The sequence below is a fragment of the Ictalurus furcatus genome, chromosome 1 (genome assembly GCF_023375685.1).
Source record: "Ictalurus furcatus strain D&B chromosome 1, Billie_1.0, whole genome shotgun sequence".
Lineage (NCBI taxonomy): Eukaryota > Metazoa > Chordata > Actinopteri > Siluriformes > Ictaluridae > Ictalurus > Ictalurus furcatus.
This window is the reverse complement of record NC_071255.1, coordinates 4,355,725-4,371,454: the sequence shown is the minus strand read 5'-3', so window position 1 is coordinate 4,371,454 and position 15,730 is coordinate 4,355,725. Positions and strand designations below refer to the sequence as shown.

The following is a 15,730-nucleotide window of genomic DNA, read 5'->3' as shown; positions in this document are numbered from 1 at the left end:
TCAAGAAACAGTGATTTAGGCTACATTTGACAACAATAGCCATGTAATAATATTTTATCTGATTTACTTTATTATTCTTTTTTAGGTTTTTTGTTTACATTCCAGAAAGATCAGAAATGTTTGCTGGACACACTATCAGAATCTGTTATAAAACCGGGACAGAGTCTCTGAACTCTGTGATGATAGGGTTCTAAATGCCATTACATTAAAACGTTGCTATCCACTACCCATAGCGCAATCTGTCTTGCTCGTATCTTCACCAGCTAGATTAACATATGCGTATAACCTCATCCCGATGAGAGAGTATAACAAATGGAAGATCATGACAGCTCCTCTTAACACAAAGCAAGGTCCAAAACCCTGAAATGGAGCCACTCAAATCAAGTTGAAAACCCAATCAAAAAATAGAACGAACGAAGTGTGTACTGGATGGAGAACATAGGACTGCATGTCCTTGGATACCAACCACCATTTTTTCCATCATCTGGCGAACCAACGAAACTCCCATCTGTTGATGAGTGGATGACTGCAGATCGGGAAAGCAGTACAAAGTAATCTCCAGAAAGTGAGCTAAAAAAGAGAGAGGAGAGAGCCACATCCATGGCTATCCCAAAATGGACAAATGGATTACGCGTGCACCAGATCTTTTCAAATACAGAATGAATAAGAAATTAATCCAATTTCTTACCACCAAGTATCAGTGTCAGTACCATGCTTCCACAGATAGGGGTTCCCTAGGGGTTCCCTTTGAGACTGTATTGTTACCGTAAACCAGATGGACATCATGTGATGCATCACACAGGTAAAGCACCAAAAGAACCTCTAGGTCTATGTTTGAAACACCTGGCAATCAACCCACAAAGACAAGGCCCACAGCTCTTATTAGTAGGAAACCAACAATTGTTGGTTGTAAAGACAAATCCTGCTCTACAATTACGTGTTCATTTATCTTTCCCCTTTTTTCCACAGAGAAAACAGCTGCTGCTTAAAGTTCATTGGGCAGTCATGCATCCACAAGTTATAAAGCCAAATTTCACCCCAAGAATGGATCCAAATACATGAACACACTCTCTTTCTCTCCACCATGAACTGAAAGCTTCTCAAAGTACGACTGCAACTAGGCAGGAAAATATAGGAAAGGTTACTACTGTTTGTGTATAGTTTTCATTTTGAGTCTGTAAACTGCTTTTACAATGGACATTATTGTAGACAAAGGGATTCAAGCACATCACTGTGAATCTCACCTCTCTCTCTCTCTTTCTCTCTCTCCCTCTTTCTCTCTCTCTCTCTTTCTCTCCCTCTCTCTCTTTCTCTCTCTCTTTCTCTCTCTCTCTTAACATAATATGTGATCTCCTCTCTGCTTCCTAGCATGGTCACTCAGTCAGTGATCTTTTTTTATTTTTGTTTACACCTCTAGGGTGGAGTGTGCAACAATTCACACCTACTCCTTCCTCCTCGCACCTTCTGCTTACACACACACACACACACACACACACACTTATGCTGATGATACACAGTTGTATGTTTCAGCGAAGCCAGAGGACAGACAGCAGCTTAATTAAGTTGAGGAATGTGTAAAGGACATTAAACGTTGGATGCTTATTAACTTCCTTTTACTTAATTCTGATAAGACAGAAGTACTTGTATTAGGACCATGTGTAGCTAGAAGTAAGCTTTCTGATCACATAGTTACTCTGGATGGTCTTTCTGTTTCATCATGTGCAGCAGTAAAAGACCTTGGTGTGATTATTGACTCCAGTCTTTCATTTGATGCTCATGTAAATAATATTACTAGGATAGCTTTCTTTCATCTCAGAAATATTTCTAAGATAAGAAATATAATGTCACTACATAATGCAGAAATTTTAGTTCATGCTTCCGTCACCTCTAGACTAGATTACTGTAATGCCTTACTGTCTGGATGTTCCAGTAGGGGCATAAACAAGCTCCCGTTAGTCCAGAATGCAGCTGCTAGAGTCCTAACTAGAACCAGAAGATACGACCACATCACCCCGATCTTATCCACACTGCATTGGCTCCCAGTGAAATCTTGCATTGATTATAAAATACTATTATTAACTTATAAAGCACTAAACGGTCTCGCACCACAGTATCTAAGCGACCTTTTGGTTTTCTATGATCCGCCACGCCTACTTAGATCAAAAGATGCAGGCTATTTGACAGTACCTCGAATAGCGAAGGCTACAGCAGGGGGAAGAGCTTTCTCTTATAGAGCCCCACGGTTATGGGGCAGTCTTCTGATTAGTGTTCAGGACTCAGACACAGTCTCAGTGTTTAAGTCTAGGCTTAAAACGTATTTGTTTACTCAAGCCTACCCTGACTAGACTTTCTGTTACGCTAAGCACAGTCCTAATAATTTTTTTCTCTCCCTCTCTCCTTCTGTCGAGCCACATATGATTTTATGGAGATACTAGAGATCCTGATCCTCTCTGCTCTCCGGACCTGCCTGATCTGTTTCGGATGTCCTACCTCTGGATGGAGCTCCCATCTACTCCAATTCCAGATTACTGGGACTACGGCTGCTTCTAAGGCCAAACAGACTTCATATAAAACCATAATGAACATTTTCACACTATCTGTTGTTACCCAGATGAGGACGGGTTCCCTTCTGAGTCTGGTTCCTTTCAAGGTTTCTTCCTCTTAACATCTTAGGGAGTTTTTCCTTGCCACCGTCGCCACTAAGTTGGGATAAATTTGCACCTTTAATATCTGTATAACGTGTTTATATATTTCTGTAAAGCTGCTATCAGACAATGTCTATTGTAAAAAGCGCTATACAAATAAAATTGAATTGAATTGAATTGAATATTCTGTCACCCATTCTCCTTTCCTTTTGACTTACTGTTTACAAATAGAAACAGCAGTTACGTTACTTGTATTAATTGCATTAATTGATGCATTAATTGCATCGTCTTATTATTTCTTTGAGGGCGCACGGTGGCTTAGTGGTTAGCACGTTCGCCTCACACCTCCAGGGTCGGGGGTTCGATTCCCACCCTGTGTGTGCGGAGTTTGCATGTTCTCTCTGTGCTGCGAGGGTTTCCTCCGGGTACTCTGGTTTCCTCCCTCAGTCCAAAGACATGCAGGCTGATTGGCATGTCCAAAGTGTCCGTAGTGTATGAATGGGTGTGTGAATGTGTGTGTGATTGTGCCCTGCGATGGATTGGCACGCTGTCCTGAGTGTACCCCGCCTTGTACCCGATGCTCCCTGGGATAGGATCCAGGTTCCCCGTGACCCTGAAAAGGATAAAGCGGTACAGAAGATGGATGGATGATTTCTTTGACATTGCATTAACTATTCAGAACCAATGCTGTAAAAAGAAGTCAATGATTATTAGGTCTCCCAGTTGAAAATTGAGTTGAAATTTTAATAACTTTGACTTATTGAACTTTGACTTTTAAGTTCCCTGCCTAATGAGTTCGTACTAATTAGTGGTGCTTCTTGTATAAATAAACTAATTTCCCCTACAACAGTCATCCAGGATTGCACACATGTTTCATACATCATTACTCATATCATTACTGTGTCATCATTGTAACACTGCTACCCACCAGCTGAGGTAGTCTAGTGGTCCCCAGAGCAACCTCTTCTTCATCATTTCTTGACTCATCAGTTATAAACTGTAACATTTTTTTTTATTATTATGAAACATTGCTGAACATTTCCAAACTTTGTGACTGCGTAAGTTCCACAAACAGTGTGATTGGGTAAGACTCTTGTTACTCCACTGATCCTATGGCTGATTTCTTGTTTACTCTTTCAGTTTGTCGTTTGGCCTAATTGTACCATGACTACCCATGATGCCTTTGCATTAAAGTGTTTCTATGGATTGTTTCTCGACACTTTCTGTGAGTCAGGTATATTTAGACTAGGGTCGATTTTTAATGTTGTTTAAGCCAGGAGCGTGCAGAAATTTCAGACAAAAAATACTTTAGAGAAGTCTTTGGCAGGGTCGTGCACCCCTCTCCTAATTCTTTATTTAAAAAAAAAAAAAAAAAAAAAAAAAAAAAAAAAAAAAATTACATAATATAGAACATCTTTTAATTGCTTACATATTTATTTATTTATTTATTTTAATACCCATACATTCATGCAGAAGTTCAATACTCAACAGATTTCTAGAAAATTCTCAATTCTCAATGGTCTTTAGCATTCATTATTTCTACATATAGACTATCACAAGAACAGGCAACAACAAAACAAAACAATGCCACAATGTGCATGCTTTAGTAGTCTATAAAATAAATATTCATTCAAAATCAACAAATCTTGACACAACAATGAAAAAGCTTGTTCTTTGAATAAATAAAATATTAAACCAACCAATCTACCATCGAAAATACAATGTAGGCCTATGTTCAGCTGGAACAATTAGGTTAAGTGCGTGAAGGTGTACTGAAGTGAAGGGAGCAGGAGAATCCTCCTCAGTGCCTTGTCTTGGAAGATACTGATGACCTCGCTATGGTTTATCTGGATGTCTTTCTCTACGGCAAGCAGGACAAGGTCAGAGAGACGTTTTCCAGCACTTTCCAGGTCCTGGCCTGTAGTTGTATCAATATTATACACCTCGATGAACACCTCAAAGATCTTGCACTGAAACTTGACACTTGTTCTTGGTGCAAAACATCAGATGTTTCATCCAAAAAGATGGCGTACATTTCAGCCTCTTTTATTTCACGTTGTAGCTCCGTCCTGATGTAATTATGTCATTTTGGCTTCTATTAGACAGAATTGACACCTGGGGCCTTGTCTTGGTGACTTTCAATCTGGCAACATTTTCTATATGCAACTTCAGCACAAATACAGTATGGTAAAATACACTCACAAGTTCAAGGAAGCTTCTACGGTTGTTACTGGTGTTGCTCTGATCGTCACCTGGGAATGCTTATCCCTGCCATGCTGTATATTAACCTGGTCACGATTTCTCTATTATATATATTATATATAATATATATAATTATATCGTAATCTCACCATGCTTGTCGTGTGGAACTCTGTGACTGAATGTTGTCTGATTTTTTTTCCGAGGGTGCTCAAGCCATATATTTCCAGAGAACGATCCCTCATCATTTCTGGGATATACCGTATCTGGTTGACAGGATGTGCTATGCCTACACACCAGCACATCGAAATGTAGCTCTCATTGCACCTGAAGTGAAATGCTCTGTAGGATACTGCATAGTAGCTATGTTTGCAATAACTTCCTCTCCTTCATTAACAGCTGGTTCTTGCTCATACACTTCATGTGCTATAGAGGATCCTGCCTCTATCTGACCATCATCTTGATCTAAAGTGTTAGAGAGCATTGTTTCTGTAGCTGTCACTGAACATGCGACACCATAGTTGTTTGTTCTAATTTGGTACAGAACAAATAATTCAGTGAGATGACTTTAATTAGTATTAAGGTTGCAAACCTATTTGTTATGTGGGGTGACATTAACCTGGTTGTAAGAAATAGGACAGTGTTGCATATACATTGGCTAATGGGATTTTTTTTTAATCCAAGGACTTTCTACTGAGACAGGATACATCTGAGCATTTGAGGCTTAAGCAGTTTTCTCATGGTCCCAACTGTGGCAGCTTTGTTTTGGCCAAGGTTTAAGTCATTCAGAGCCTTTGTGTTGTTGTCTTAAATGCACACCACTTCTCTACCACTTTTCTCACATTACTCTCCCACACAGAGACTTATCTTGCTTTCTGAAAGTTCTTAAAAGGATTAAGTTCCTAAAAGTCTTGTGAGAATGCATGAACTATAAGCAAGTCAATTTATTAAACAGAACAGATACTTGGATTAGTGAATTATTAATACAATAGGAGCATTGGGTAAACACTTAATGTTTATTTACATTTTCAACATAATTCAGCTGCTCAGTAAAGACATTGTATGTAATACCTTTTATGCTGTATGCAGACCATGCAGTAATAGTTTTAAACTGAGCTGCAATTCTAAACATATGCATAAGCTGTGCATAACTAACAATAAACATATAGTAAAACAATTTTATGTGACCAAAACAGAATCCCAAAAGAAGCAAAATTGAATAAACGCAATGACATACTTTTAGAAAATTCGAAAGTGTTGCACCAGTAATGCTGTGCATTGCTGAGCAAATCTGCAGCTTTTGGCTTTATCTCTGATTAAACCCCATTGCCATCAGCACCCTGTGACTACATAATCTTTGTCGTGGATATCTCTGAGGAGCGTGAGTAAATAGAGCTCCTTCTGTCTGAGAACTCACTGACGATTGTTGTGCACTGACCAAAGCAAACAGGAAACCACTCTTTCAGAATCTTGAGAACTAAATTTCTGAATTTCTGCCCCACAAAGGCGTAGATTATGGGGTTGAGGCAGCAGTGACTGAACGCTATGGTTTCCACCCACTGCATAGCCATGTGCAGGTCCTGTTCCCACTGACAGGTGTTCATGTAGCCCAATTTGTGCAGGAACTTCAGGAAGATGACGATGTTATAGGGCGTCCAGAAGAGGAAGAAAATAATTATCAAGACAAGGATGAGCTTGACAGCTTTGTGTTTCTTCTGAGACTTCATGGCCATTAAGACGGGGATGATACGCGAGTAGCACAACACCATCACCAAGAGAGGAAAAATCAAGCTGACGATGTTCAGCTCAATGTAAGAGAAGGACTCCCATGCTGTCCCTTGTGGATATTCCACCTTGCATGTACTACCATCTGATTCATTCTTCACTTTAGAGAAAATGATGGTTGGCAGAGAAGCTCCCAAGCTAAGTGCCCACATAAAGAAAGCCACAGCTATGCCAGCTCTGACAGACCGGTGCTTGGAGAAGAGAGAGTTATGGGCATGGACAATGACGGCATAGCGGTCTACAGTCATGAGGATCATGAAGAAGATACTTCCATAGAATCCCAGCATGTAGAGCGCTGTCACTGCACGACACATGAACCTCCCGAAAGTCCACTCAAAGATGGCAGCATAGTGAGCCCAGAAAGGCAATGAGATCAGGAAGAGGAGGTCTGAAAGGGCCAGGTTGAAGAGACACACATCTGTCACATTTGACCTGTTGTGGTACTTGACAAGGACACACAACACCAGGCCATTGCCAATAAATCCCACAATGAAGACAATGCTGTAGAGGTAAGGAAGGATGACTTGGCTGAAGGCCATTACATTGTTGTTGTTGCAGAGCTGGAATCGGGAATCTGAATCTTGGATTAGATTATATTCAGAGTAGTCTTCAGCTGTTTAATTAAAAAAAAACATTGCCTTTGTTATCATGCATCACTACTCAATGTATACTCAACAGAACGGCAAGGCTGCATCTGTAAGTTTGTCAAAATTGTGTTGCTGTGGTAAATTGGAATTTAGCCCAAAGGAAATTCCTCAGGTTAAATGATGTTTCTGGGAAAAATTCAGTAATATGCTGTAGTGTCCTCTATTGGTAGCTAAAGATACTGGTTGTTCTGATAATCTACTCTAGACCAGCAGTTCTCAATTAAATTCTTGAAGATCACCACTCTGGAGAGTTTGACCATCTACCAACAAACAGGATGCAACTGATTAATTCATGCAGTTTAACACAGGTTTTATCAGGTATGGTGAGGGTCTGCAGATCAGGAAAAGTTCCAACTGCAGATCAGGAAAAGTTTTTATTTTAAACCGTTTTATTTAAAAATAAATAAATAAACAAACAAACCCACATTTACATTTGAGAAACAAAGTACCTGATATTTCTTTTAGCAAAACCAAATATATTTTCAACTACAGAAGAAATTTTAGAAACAATTTACAAACTGCAATAATGACCTTCAAGTTAATGCTAACTTTAACAATGATGCAAACTGGATAAGGCACCTTAAACTTACGTGTACTGTTGGAGTACGTCGTATTATTGGAGTATGTCATAGCCATGTCTCATTAGTTCAAATGCTGACTGTCAAATAAGGCTACTGTACGTATATTAGCCTTCAATCTGATAACATATTGAGTTGCAATTTCCTGAGGCGGATCTTCGTTGTATTGATGAAATACGGAATATGAGTTAATGCGCCTCACCCAATCTTTCCACATGCATGCAATAACTAAACAAAATGTATCTTGTTTTTTTTTTTTATCAGAATATTGTTTAATGGTTAAAATATTCTAGATTTCTAGGATACAAAAAATGCACCCACATTGTAGTTTAGACATCTTAGGTTGATACCTTTGATAACTTTTTATTGTGCCAGGCTTGAGTTCAGAAACTAATACAGTATATTTCTAAGTTGATACATGTTTAAAGAAATACTCAAGAAATGAAGCCAAATATTTTTATTCAAGCAAAAAATATTTAAGGTCTTGACAGTGTTATTTGTGACCTCTTAGTAACTAACACCTAATATTGACTCAAATAGTGAGCTTCTTTAGTTATTAGTTAGATAGTTGTGTAAGTTATTCAGTTTTCCTACTGATTAAGAACAAATTAGTTTGACTTGTGTGAAACAATTTCTTTGAATGTATGTTACCAAATTATTCATTGTGTAACTATAATTGTAAATGCATGTGAGCTATTACAATTGAACACATTTTGTTGTGTAGTAGTTACGTTTGCAATTACTTCCTGTCCTTCATTAACAGCTGGTTCTTGCTCATACACTTCATGTGCTATAGAGAATCCTGCCTGTATCTCAACATAATCTTGATCTTGTGTTAGAGAGCACTGTTTCTGTAGCTGTCCCTGAACATGACTCTGCTCTAGACTCTGAACTTTCTTCTTCATCTGTGATGGGTTCTGTATCAGGTGGCAATACATCTCTCTCATCCTCCTTACTGCTAGATGGCCTGATCCAGGATAGAAGAGAGCTGCTACCCTGGGCTGCCTGGTGTAGCTCCCTTTCTTTCTGATTTCATAACCTGTGCTTTGTTTGTATTATGTGGGAATCGGTAAATGAGCATAATCAATGTTGTGCAGCACTGTCAACCTGTTGAGACAAAGGCGGTATATACATCGGAGTCTTGGACACAGTTATAGCCTTTCTTCTTCTTCTTCTTCTTCTTCTTCTTCTAACATCAGTGTTCTTACGAGGCAGATTAAATGAGTGTCTCAAACTGGTGCAGTCCTCAGTAATTTATTTTATTTATTTAAGTTTTTTCATGCTTTCATGTGATTTTAAGGCGTTCGCGTCACGTGAAAAGTAACGAAATTCGACACAGGCGTCAAACCTGGTGAAAATTTAATAGTTACATAGGGCATGGGCATGGTCGCGGAGCTCCATAGCGCCCCCGAATGCAGGCAATGGTCAGGATGAAGTTGCTCTGATGTGCACGAGATTTACCATAGTCATTGATCTCATCAAGTGAGACAAAGTTCACATGGTTGTATCTGACTCCGCCCAACAGGAAGTCGGCTATGTTGGATGAATTGTTGGATTTTCAAAGTTTCCCGCAGAGTTTTGAGAGACTTAAGATGGCTGAAAATCCATGAAACTTTATATATGCATTTGTCTTACGACATTAATTGATGTGATGTTGCATTTTATCATAGTTGTGCCTCATCGGCTCCATAGGGCCCCGTACGTTTTAAATGCACATTTGACACCTTTGGAATGCTCAAAAGCTCAGGATATTTGGCACACTTATTAAAGTATGGCAAAATGACACATTTATTTGGTCATTTAACTTAGGTATGGCCAGTGTACTCCATAGTGCCCCCTAACATTTTTGAATTAGTTTATCACTACAGTTGCCACAAAGTTCATTGAATATTCATGAAATTTTGTAGGGACATTGTCCTCACCATGTTGGACATATTACTAATTGGCTTGTATTAGCTCCGCCCAACAGGAAGTCGGCCATTTTGAAATTTGTGCATTTTCCAACTAATTTTTACAAACTCTTTCGTACTGCATCTACAAAGTTAATTGGATTCGCTTGAAATTTGGTGGATTTAACCTCCCGACATGTATGATAATAAATTGAGAAGGAATAGTGGATATCTTGAAAGAAACTGGAATGACAGGTAATTGAGTTCCTTGACACACAACACTAAACCAGATACAAAGGTCTTTGTGGACAGGACACAGTTGTATTCACATTTATTAAATTTGGCATGAGCATAACTGTCATCATTTCAGAAAATTTTAACATTGGTTTAAGTGAATCCACCCAACAGGAAGTCAGACATTTTGAAATTTGTGCATTTTCCAACAAATTTTCAATTTTGTCCTATCCACAAAGACTTTTGTATCTGGTTTAGTGTTGTATCTCAAGGAAATCAATTCCCTAAGGCTTAAACAGCCATGTAAGGGCCCTACGTACCCCTGTGGCAGGGGGACCTCTCGTTATTATTATTATTATTATTATTATTATTATTATTATTATTATTATTATTATATTGCAGTGGAAAAAAATTAACTTTTCCATTAAGGGGTGATGTTTTCCCACTTAAATTTATTTCCAAGGGCATTTTTTTTACATTTATAATGTAAAAGGGCAATTTTTCTAACCTTATTAAATGGATGTCATCTTTCGTGTCAAATTTTTACATTTAATCAATAACTCATTTAGAACAATAAGACACTATAGGGCTCTTACCAATCAAATGAAATCAGTATCAACAAAATCCACCTTTGCACTGCAGAAGTGGCACAGAAGCTGCATCTGAAGTGGCATTTAGTGGCACGAATGCATTTACATTGTAATTTAAACTGCATGAATAATGTTATGAGATTAATGTTTTAAATGTAAAAAAAAAAAAGTTTGAATATAGAAATATGAAATGTTATTAAATTAAAGTAAATTAAATGATAGAAAGTCCTTTGGCATAACTGGTCTTTAGTAGCGACACCAGAGTTGTTCTAATTTGGTACAGAACAAATAATTCAGTGAGATGACTTTAATTAGTATTAAGGTTGGAAACCTATTTATGTGGGGTGACATTAACCTGGTTGTAAGAAGTAGGGCAGTGTTGCATATACATTGGCTAATGGGGTTTTTTTATCCAAGGACTTACTACTGAGACAGGATACATCTGAGCATTTGAGGCTTGGGGAGCTTTCTCATGGACCCAATTGTGGCAGCTTTGTTTTGGCCAAGGTTTAAGTCATTCAGAGCCTTTGTGTTGTTGCCTCAGATGCACACCGTTTCTCTACCACTTTTCTCACATTACTCTCCCACACAGAGACTTCTCTTGCTTTCTGAAAGTTCTTAAAAGGGTTAAGTTCATAAAAGTCTTGTGAGAATGCATGAACTGTAAGCAAGTCAATTTATTAAACAGAACAGATACTTGGGTTAGTAAATTACTAATACAATAGGAGCATTGGGTAAAAAGCATAATGTTTATTTACATTTTCAACATAATTCAGCTGCTCAGTAAAGACATTGTATGTAATACCTGTTATGCTGTATGCAGACCATGCAGTAATAGTTTTAAATTGAGCTGCAATTCTAAACATACGCATAAGCTGTGCATAACTAACAATAAACGTATAGTAATACAATTTTATGTGACCAAAACAGAATCCCAAAAGAAGCAAAATTGAATAAACGCAATGACATACTTTTAGAAAATTCGAAAGCGTTAGCAAATCTGCAGCTTTTGGCTTTATCTCTGATTAAACCCCATTGCCATCAGCACCCTGTGACTACATAATCTTTGTCGTGGATATCTCTGAGGAGCGTGAGTACATAGAGCTCCTTCTGTCTGAGAACTCACTGACAATTGTTGTGCACTGACCAAAGCAAACAGGAAACCACTCTTTCAGAATCTTGAGAACTAAATTTCTGAATTTCTGCCCCAGAAAGGCGTAGATTATGGGGTTGAGGCAGCAGTGACTGAACGCTATGGTTTCCACCCACTGCATAGCCATGTGCAGGTCCTGTTCCCACTGACAGGTGCTCATGTAGCCCAAGTGTTGCAGGAGCTTCAGGAAGATGACGATGTTGTAGGGCGTCCAGAAGAGGAAGAAAATAATGATCAAGACAAGGATGAGCTTGACAGCTTTGTGTTTCTTCTGAGACTTCATGGCCATTAAGACTGGCATGATACGCGAGTAGCAAAACACCATCACCAAGAGAGGAAAAATCAAGCTGACGATGTTCAGCTCAATGTAAGAGAAGGACTCCCATGCTGTCCCTTGTGGATATTCCACCTTGCATGTACTACCATCTGATTCATTCTTCACTTTGGAGAAAATGATGGTTGGCAGAGAAGCTCCCAAGCTAAGTGCCCACATAAAGAAAGCCACAGCTATGCCAGCTCTGACAGACCGGTGCTTGGAGAAGAGAGAGTTATGGGCATGGACAATGACGGCATAGCGGTCTACAGTCATGAGGATCATGAAGAAGATACTTCCATAGAATCCCAGCATGTAGAGCGCTGTCACTGCATGACACATGAAGCCTCCGAAAGCCCACTCAGAGATGGCGGCATAGTGAGCCCAGAAAGGCAATGAGATCAGGAAGAGGAGGTCTGAAAGGGCCAGGTTGAAGAGACACACATCTGTCACATTTGACCTGTTGTGGTACTTGACAAGGACACACAACACCAGGCCATTGCCAATAAATCCCACAATGAAGACAATGCTGTAGAGGTAAGGAAGGATGACTTGGCTGAAGGTCATTATATTGTTGTTGTTGCAGAGCTGGAAGTTGTCTCCATTTTGGATTTGATTATAGTCAGAGTAGTCTTCAGCTGTTGAAGAAAAAAAAACATTGCCTTTGTTATCATGCATGACTACACAGTGTATACTCAACAGAGCGGCAAGGCTGCATCTGTAAGTTTGTCAAAATTGTCTTGCTGTGGTAAATTGGAATTTAGCTCAAAGGAAATTCCTCAGGTTAAATGTTGTTTCTGGGGAAAATTCAGTAATATGCTGCAGTGTCCTCTATTGGTAGCTAGAGATACTGGCTGTTCTGATAATCTACTCTAGACCAGCAGTTCTCAATTAAATTCTTGAAGATCACCACTCTGGAGAGTTGGACCACATGGTCAAACCAACAAACTGGATGCAACTGATTCATTCGTGCAGTTTAACACAGGTTTTATCAGGTATGGTGAGGGTCTGAAAAAATCCAACTGCAGATCAGGAAGTTTTTATTTTAAACCGTTTTATTTAAAAATAAATAAATAAATAAACAAACCCACATTTACATTTGAGAAACAAAGTACCCGATATTACTTTTAGCAAAACCAAATATATTTTCAACTACAGAAGAAATTTTAGAAACAATTTACAAACTGCAATAATGACCTTCAAGTTAATGCTAGCTTTAACAACGATGCAAACGGGATAAGGTAACTTAAACTTACGTGTACTGGTGGAGTACGTCGTATTATTGGAGTATGTCATAGCCATGTCTCATTAGTTCAAATGCTGACTGTCAAATAAGGCTACTGTACGTATATTAGCCTTCAATCTGATAACATATTGAGCTGCAATTTCCTGAGGCGGATCTTTGTTGTATTGATGAAATACTGAATATGAGTTAATGCGCCTCACCCAATCTTTCCACATGCATGCAATAACTAAACAAAATGTATCTTTTTCATCAGAATATTGTTTAATGGTTAAAATATTCTAGATTTCTAGGATACATAATGCAAAAAATGCACCCACGATGTTGTTTAGAAGTTTTAGGTTGATACCAAGAACTTTTTATTGTACCAGGCTTGAGTTCAGAAACTAATACAGTATATTTCTAAGTTGATACATGTTTAAAGAAATACTCAAGAAATGAAGCCAAACATTTTTATTCAAGCAAAAAATATTTAAGGTCTTGACAGTGTTATTTGTGACCTCTTAGTAACTAACACCTAATATTGACTCAAATAGTGAGCTTCTTTAGTTATTAGTTAGATAGTTGTGTAAGTTATTCAGTTTTCCTACTGATTAAGAACAAATTAGTTTGACTTGTGTGAAACATAATTTGTTTGAATGTATGTTACCAAATTATTCATTGTGTAACTATAATTGTAAATGCATGTGAGCTATTACAGTTGAACACATTTTGTTGTGTAGTAGTTACGTTTGCAATTACTTCCTGTCCTTCATTAACAGCTGGTTTTTGCTCATACACTTCATGTGCTATAGAGAATCCTGCCTGTATCTCAACATAATCTTGATCTTGTGTTAGAGAGCACTGTTTCTGTAGCTGTCCCTGAACATGACTCTGCTCTAGACTCTGAGCTTTCGTCTTCATCTGTGATGGGTTCTGTATCAGGTGGCAATACATCTCCCTCGTCCTCCTTACTGCTAGATGGCCTGATCCAGGATAGAAGAGAGCTGCTACCCTAAGTCGCCTGGTGTAGCTCCCTTTCTTTCTGATTTCATAACCTGTGCTTTGTTGGTATTATGCGGGAATCGGTAAATGAGCATAATCAATGTTGCGCAGCACTGTCAACCTGTTGAGACAAAAGCGGTATATACATCGGAGTCTTGGACACAGTTATAGCCTTTCTTCTTCTTCTTCTTCTTCTTCTTCTTCTAAGATCAGTGTTCTTATGAGGCAGATTAAACGAGTGTCTCAAACTGGTGCGGTCCTCAGTAATTATCTTCGCTTGTTCATTCGGAGTTGCTTTCTGTGGTGTCCCAGAGCCTAGTGATTGCTGTGTTATTCACTGCTCGTTCAGTAAACAACAAGGTTCTGCTTTTATCGGACATCATCTCAGATAGGAAACTGGATTCACTGTTCTTATCGGAAACGTGGCATAAACAAAATGATGGACTTCTCTTTAGCCAGAATACTCCAAAGGGCTATGGGCTGTTTGATCTCCCACAACTCACGGCAGAAGTGGAGGAAACATTGTAGTACACAAATTGCAACTTGGCATCATCACTGTGTGTGTATTACAGTTTCCATCATTTGAACACTTTGTGTTGAGTCTCTCTGCCTCCAAAGCAACTGTCATCGCTACCGTCTATCGACCGCCAAAGCCAAATGAAGCTTTTTTGTCTGAGTTTGCTGATTTATTGTGTTTTAAATTCAAGAGAATCTTTATTTTGGGAGGGTTTTAATACACACATTGACCAAAATGACTGTGTGATGACAAAGGACTTTTTATTTTTACTGGATTGTTTTAATCTTACAGTTTATTAGTGGCCCAACACACAGCAAAGTTCATACTCTAGACCTTGTGATTGCAAATGATTAATTAGTGTCTCAGCTGTCTTCTGTTGATATTGGTCTTTCTGACCATTTGGTAGTCTTTTTAAATCTGGAACTGCCTGTTCTTTGTACATCATCTTCACACACTGTTCATTTACATAAATTGAAATCAATGAATCCAACAGTTTTTGCAGACTCTGTCATTTCCTCTCTTCATGGATTCTGATCAGCTCCTCTTGAAGATAAGATTTTACAGGGGAATAATATTCTCGATTCTAATCTGGACTCCTTTTCTCCCTTGAAGCCTGCAATGTGACTGTTGCTCGTTCTGCTCCTTGGTATAATGTCACCCTGCGCTCTATGAAGGCAGCTTGTCGTAAAATGCAGCGCAAGTGACGTGACTCTGGCTTGAATGTATTTTTTCAAGCTTGGAAAAGACAGCCTGGAGGAATATAGAGCTGCAATTGAGTCTACAAGATCTGCTTATTTTTCTCAGATTATTGAGAATAATCAAAGCAATCCCAGGCATCTCTTCCGTATTATAGACAAACTCCTCAAAGTGGCACCTCTTTACCTGTTTCAAATCAGTTATGTAATAAGTTTTTCTTTATTTATTCAGTTCTAAAATTGACAATGTTTATAACC

General features: G+C 38.6%; 2 protein-coding genes across 2 annotated transcripts; both read right to left on the bottom strand.

The window, feature by feature from the left end:
* Positions 1 to 6,072: 6,072 nt before the first annotated feature.
* On the bottom strand, positions 6,073 to 8,130 carry LOC128605477 (C-C chemokine receptor type 5-like). The gene is made up of 2 exons (XM_053620936.1): positions 7,867 to 8,130; positions 6,073 to 7,242 (listed from the first exon to the last, which is right to left on the bottom strand). Exons 1-2 carry the CDS (start codon positions 7,910 to 7,912, stop codon positions 6,191 to 6,193), a joined length of 1,098 nt encoding a protein of 365 aa, XP_053476911.1. The 5' UTR covers positions 7,913 to 8,130; the 3' UTR covers positions 6,073 to 6,190.
* A 3,216-nt stretch (positions 8,131 to 11,346) lies between these two features.
* On the bottom strand, positions 11,347 to 12,955 carry LOC128605496 (C-C chemokine receptor type 5-like). Its single transcript, XM_053620974.1, has one exon. The coding sequence runs from the start codon at positions 12,709 to 12,711 to the stop codon at positions 11,623 to 11,625; it is 1,089 nt and encodes a 362-aa protein (XP_053476949.1). The 5' UTR covers positions 12,712 to 12,955; the 3' UTR covers positions 11,347 to 11,622.
* Positions 12,956 to 15,730: the final 2,775 nt, after the last annotated feature.